This window comes from Lathyrus oleraceus, chromosome 5, assembly GCF_024323335.1.
Source record: "Lathyrus oleraceus cultivar Zhongwan6 chromosome 5, CAAS_Psat_ZW6_1.0, whole genome shotgun sequence".
In the NCBI taxonomy this organism is placed as follows: domain Eukaryota; kingdom Viridiplantae; phylum Streptophyta; class Magnoliopsida; order Fabales; family Fabaceae; genus Lathyrus; species Lathyrus oleraceus.
The window spans coordinates 156,915,121-156,920,789 of NC_066583.1; the positions used below are offsets into that span (position 1 = coordinate 156,915,121).

The 5,669-nt window shown below is 37.6% G+C and overlaps 1 protein-coding gene and 1 long non-coding RNA gene across 14 annotated transcripts; one reads left to right on the forward strand and one right to left on the reverse strand.

Moving 5' to 3' along the window:
- The first annotated feature begins 208 nt into the window (after positions 1-208).
- On the forward strand, positions 209-4,311 carry LOC127079857 (uncharacterized). 13 transcript variants are annotated; one of them, XR_007787977.1, is made up of 6 exons: positions 209-585; positions 737-804; positions 913-2,159; positions 2,277-2,553; positions 3,031-3,128; positions 3,951-4,311. It is a non-coding gene; the product is annotated as an uncharacterized LOC127079857 (long non-coding RNA). The 13 variants fall into 13 exon arrangements; XR_007787979.1 differs by having other exon boundaries at positions 990-2,159; XR_007787980.1 differs by having other exon boundaries at positions 754-804.
- A 385-nt stretch (positions 4,312-4,696) lies between these two features.
- LOC127079405 (uncharacterized) lies at positions 4,697-5,230 on the reverse strand. The gene has a single exon (XM_051019785.1). The coding sequence runs from the start codon at positions 5,228-5,230 to the stop codon at positions 4,697-4,699; it is 534 nt and encodes a 177-aa protein (XP_050875742.1).
- Between the last annotated feature and the right edge of the window lie 439 nt (positions 5,231-5,669).

A 5,669-nucleotide genomic window follows, 5' to 3' on the forward strand; every position in this document is an offset into this window, starting at 1 on the left:
AAAGGGGTGTGCGTTCAAAACAACATGTGAAATAGCAAAAACTGCAATGGGCTTTGTTAAGCCCAATCTCCATTTCCTTCACTAGTCACTGGGGGTGCATGGCGCATGTGGGGTGTGACGCAGATTCTAGTGGGCCTGGGAATCTGAGGCCCACCTAAACTAAACCCAAAGCCATATTTGACTAGCTTGAGTAAACAGGGTTTGAAAATCAACACGCCAATCTCTCTTCCTCACATTCATCTATCTCATAGTCCGACCGTCTCAGACCACAGCGCCGGCGGCTGTCGCCGACGACGGTGGTGACCTAAACCTAATTTTCCATCACCATTGGATGCGCAAGGATGCGTTGGAGATGAATATGGGACTGGATTCGGGAATTGGTTATTGGATTGGCTGAACCGAACGAAACTTTGGAAGAACCCTAATTCCTTAAATTCAAATTAAATGGAAATGGGCAAGAATTGACCTCTACCACAATGGGGGTTGGACTCTCCTCCCTATGTTCTACATTCTGGTAAGCTTAGAGCAAGAAGAGTCACTTAAGCAAAATCACTTACCGGAGAAGGAGACCAGAAAGTCTAATAGGTGAGTTCTTGAGCACGATTCTTCCTCTTCTTTTCCCCTCTTTTCTTCTTCTTCTTCTTCTTCTTCTTCTTCTTCTTCTTGCTGCAATGGTGTGCTTAATGTGGAACTTTATTATGGTCATGAATGAACTGCTGCCATTGTATATGTCTAGTGTATGTCATGCTGCAGGTTGTTCCATTTCTACAGGCCTGATCCAGTTGTTCTGCATTGCATCAGAGGGTGAGTTTTGACTTCATGCAATTTTGCAGCATGTCAACTCTATTTGGTTCATGGTTCGCCAACAATACTTCATGGCTTGGTTTAATTCTACCTTTATTTGTGCATTAGGCTCTCATGTGATCATGCTTGGTTTTGACTTAGACGATGCTGATTGCAAGTTGTTGCAATTTCTGACTTGTATGTAGGACTGACTTAGGTGCATTGCAGCTAGGAGTTCATGTAGGCCATGGTTGGTTGGTTGAACAAATAAAGTGACAAAAGACTTCCTCATGAAGCAACAAGTAAATTGGACATTAAATGATCAACAAGGAATGTAAGAATTAGGGTTATGATTAGGAGATTTAGGGTTTTAGGATGGAAAGGGGTTGAGTTGACTTTGGTCAAAGTTGACCAAAGTCAACCTTTGGTCAAAGTTCATTTTTATTTGTATTTTTCTTGTAAATGGACATTGAATGAATGATTATGGGTGATTTTAGAGTTTAAGGGATTTGGGTTGACTTTGGTCAAAGTTGACCAAAAAGTCAAATGTTAACCAAAGTCAACAATTTGTCAAAAATTGTCAAGACTTGTAATTTTTTTTATGTAAAATCAATGTGATGGTTTATAATGGTTTGAAGTGGATTGACAAATGGTTTGAAATTGGTTTCCAAATTGTTTTGTTTTATGTACATGAATGCCTGGTCTTGAAATGAAAAGAACATGACTTGACTGGTAACATGGTTTATGAACAAAGTTATGAATTGAGGGCATCAAATTAGGGTTTGAATGAAACACCCATAAGTCAATGGGCATGACCTACAACTAGATTGTGACACAAAAGGTTTGGTTGTATGGATGACCAAGGGCATAGATGCACCAGTAATTAGATGGACTAAACAATAAGACATTGAGACCAAGATGGATTCAAGACCAATGTCCAAAGGAGACCAAAGTAAGGTTAGACAATGTACATGACAATAGGTGAAAATTGGATGACATTTAGGATTGTGGATGTCACTAGATGAAGAGTCCTGCCACCAAGTCCATCATATTCATTATCTCCTTTATTATGGTTTTGGTGAGGCATACCCTTCAAGCAAGTCCTTTGAACAAAACCATATGCTTCACCAACAAGTCTTCCAATTCTCTCCTCTATTTTCCCATAGCCTCCTCAAATCTCCCTAATCGGAACCATCCGTATGAGGAGCCTAGATGTCAAATTTGGAAATGAACGATGGCGACGCGAAATCCGGTTCCCCTAGCATATCGTTAATTTTACCAGATGACGACGACTTTGAAGGCGATTATCAAGAACAAGACGAATAGTATACCTTCAGGGCAAACTGTTGCGGTGACGGTAGAATTGAAATACACAGGTACGCAATTCGAATCCTTCTCCTCCACCTTTTACGATTTTCTTCTTCTTGAATCTACCTGTGTGATTCACAGCCTTGTAGTCATCGTGAATTTGATGTGTGAGTTTGTTGCTACAGATACGCGTCACACTTGGAGTTCGAATCGCAGCAGCACTAGATGAAAGCGAGAGAGGGTCGTGCTTCCAGATTGTGAATCGTGGACTGTTGCAGGCTCCGATGGTTGATTGAATCAGAGTTTGGTTGAAGTATACAGATTGGAGATGGGAGGTTGAGGATTGAAGGGGCTATGAAGATGAAGAAGAAGAGAAAGATTGAAGATTTGTGAGGATGAAGTAGAAGAAAAAGATTGAAGATGGAAGAGTGAAGAAAATCAACCCCGTTAAGATGATTGGAGGTGAGTATTTATAGAGCTTTGTTTTTTTTTTCAGTTAGAAATGTAAATCCAAATTTATCTGAAATTCACCAAGTTGGTTAGAAATTGAATATTTCTGTTATTAGTTTGGACAAGGTTAGTCAGAAATTCAGTAGGTTGTTAAAATGAAATTTGGTTGAAATGATAATGAAATGCAATTTGAGTTAGTTGCTAATGAACTTATGATGAAATTCTATTGTTTTGGAAATGTTGTGAAAATCTGCTGCTAGTTAGAATTTTTGGAATTAAATTCTGAAAATCAATTAGTTAGTTATGAATGGGCTTCTGTTAGTAACAGTTTTATTGTTAACTGTTTGGGTGAAAAACGTTGGTTAAAGTTAGTTGTGAATGGATTTCTGTTAGGAGAAAAATTGGTGAATTCAGTAATCAAAAATCAAATGAAGTTTCCTACTGCTGTTTACATTTCCTTGTTAAATTGTTAGGTTTATTGTTTATCAGGTTGCGGTGATCAAAGACTAAGAGATCCATCATGGGAGAGGGCGGTATCGAGAACAGCATAGATGACAAGTGTATCGGGAAGGTCGCTTCTTTGAAAGGTAACGCGTACACTCTTCACAGTTTTCGACGCATATGTTGCAGGAGATTCTGGTAGTTCTTCCAATTTAACTAGTAAACTTGGTGTTTCTCAATGTTGTATTGATGGTAGTAATATGCATGAGTGGAAATATGTTATGGTTAGGAAGTTAAACTGTTAGTGACATCTTTGGTCATGAATCATGCATGTAGCGGTTGTACGCCACTTGGGAAGCAAAGTGCGTTTTTTCAAGTAGCTATTGAATTGCTGCACTGCTACGGCAGCATCTACAAGTGATGGTAAGATCAAAATCAATGCCTGAATACAAAAAAAATCCAAATTTGATTTTCTTTCTATTGTCACCGAAAAATCCCGATAGACCCTCTCAACACTCAAACGCACACCAGGCCAGCACTATGATTCAAAAATGTTTGACGAATGCAAGGTTATGGTTAGAGATTCCAATTGGAATTCAAATGAAATATGTAATTAAATTCATCTTGGTTTTTTTCTTCTATTTATGCATGGTTGATTAGGATAGCAAATTTTGTTTAGCTACAGATTCCGATTCAAATGGTAAGTTAATTATGAAATGCAAGCTCAATTGTAGCTTATCGGTGAAATTCGGATCAGCATATTAGTTTTGAATTAGCTTTGAATTCATTTCGCATGGTGGTGCGTTTCTGAAAAATGCAGGTAGAAATTTGCTTAGGAATTTTGTTTGACATGTTGATTTAGTTTTTTATGCTTGAAAATTGGATCCTGCTTGTGCATTAGTCAACTGCTGCAATCAGCTTGGATGTGATACTAACACTTTGTCAACGTGTGCGTCATTCTGCTGCAGGTTCTGATTTTGAGCATGTGAAATAACATGGTGTAGTGGTCTTGCTCATGGCGAATCGTCGCTTGAACAATGGAATGATGATATTTGGGATGTGGGCTACCTTGCCGAAGTGGTGGGCTGAGTGATATGGAAGCATCTCATGAAAACTTATTAGGGACATCTTATGTAGAATAAAAGCTAGTGTAGAATTTAAACCCTCTTTGTAATGACACCTTTAATTATCAATGCCAATTCCCAAGGATGAATGTTAGCAATGTATTACTATGGATAGCTTATGCTTCATGGCGAAATGCTTACGAACTTAAGTCGCATGCTTGTTTAAACCAAATTCATTTGTGATCTCAATTCTATTCAAAGCTCACCTTGTTTTACTAAATGTATGCAATGCTTTTACAGCCTTAGTTGCTCATGATATGGCTAAAGTGAACGGACTTAAATTGATGGAAAACCATGATTCATGCTATTAAACTAAACTTGATTAAGAATGATATGGTTTCATGCCATTTACAGGAACTATACCATTTTCTTTTACTTTTACACTAAAAAATTTATATTCCTGCTCCAAAATATAGACATTCAATGTAAACCAGTTTCATGATCTATACACAAAATGACAAGTGCATTTATTTAAAATGATTGTACATATACCATTTACATACCAAATGTACTTTTATTTTTGCACTTTAAAAAAGTCAACTGCTCCAGATTATAGTACCACAGTTTGTGACTTCTTTTTCAACCAAGCATTAAAGCTCCTTGGTTAACATCTCAGTGTTTTCAAAATCAACAATAACAGAACCATCTTCTAAGATTTTATTTAAATCCTCTTCAGAAATCTTTACATATTCGAAGCCTTCGGTCCAGAGATCCACTTTAGTAGAGAGTGAGGGCATAAGTAACCTTTTCACACTAAAGGTCTTTAAGAAGCACTCAAACTCTTCCATCATTACCTTTAAACAACCCCTACCACAGTATTCCTCCGCTGTAACAATGTAAGGAACTTCACCAAAAACCTCCTTAGCCCTTGAATGGATTCGAAAAGTTATAGCACAGACCAAATCTGACTTTTTCCACATTGCATGGGTGTAAAACCCCGCATACATGCCATAACCAAACAGTAGATCTGGAATAACATCATAGTCAAAAGCTGACCGGACGAGTTGGGCTGCCGTTAGAAGCATGGGATTTTGTAGGAACCTGGGTAACGTGTTGTTACCTTTCATTGAGGTCCAACTAAACTCTTCAGAAATCCTATCAACCTTGAATAACAAGGGTTCCATGTCATTGAATGCCAACTTGCATTCCTCTGTGCAAAAGGCACTACGCAAATGATCTGAATAAAAAGACAGGTAGATCATTTTAAGATAATAGTATGCATCCTTGAAATAATTATTGTCATAAGGTAAATATATTGGAAACTAAGTGACCAAGAAAGAAAAACTATCATTTTAAGATAAAATTACAATGTTATGATAGAGCTACATCAGAAGATCACAGGAGCCAACAGAAATCCTCAAGCATGGCTCTGCACATCAACATTCACACACACGCTTTTACGAAACCCGGAAAAGGTATAGATAAGCAAAACTATACGTAAATATACTACAGCAAAAATGTATATATAGAGATCTTAAGTTGCTGAGAAATATGCAGTCACGAAGTAAAAAAAAATACACCTCCTCAACTTCTAAACCCTAAGGACTATTCTGAAAATTACCT

Coding starts and splice junctions, on each gene's coding strand:
- LOC127079405 (XM_051019785.1), bottom strand. CDS start 5,230: ATGGAACCCTTGTTATTCAAGGTTGATAGGATTTCTGAAGAGTTTAGT.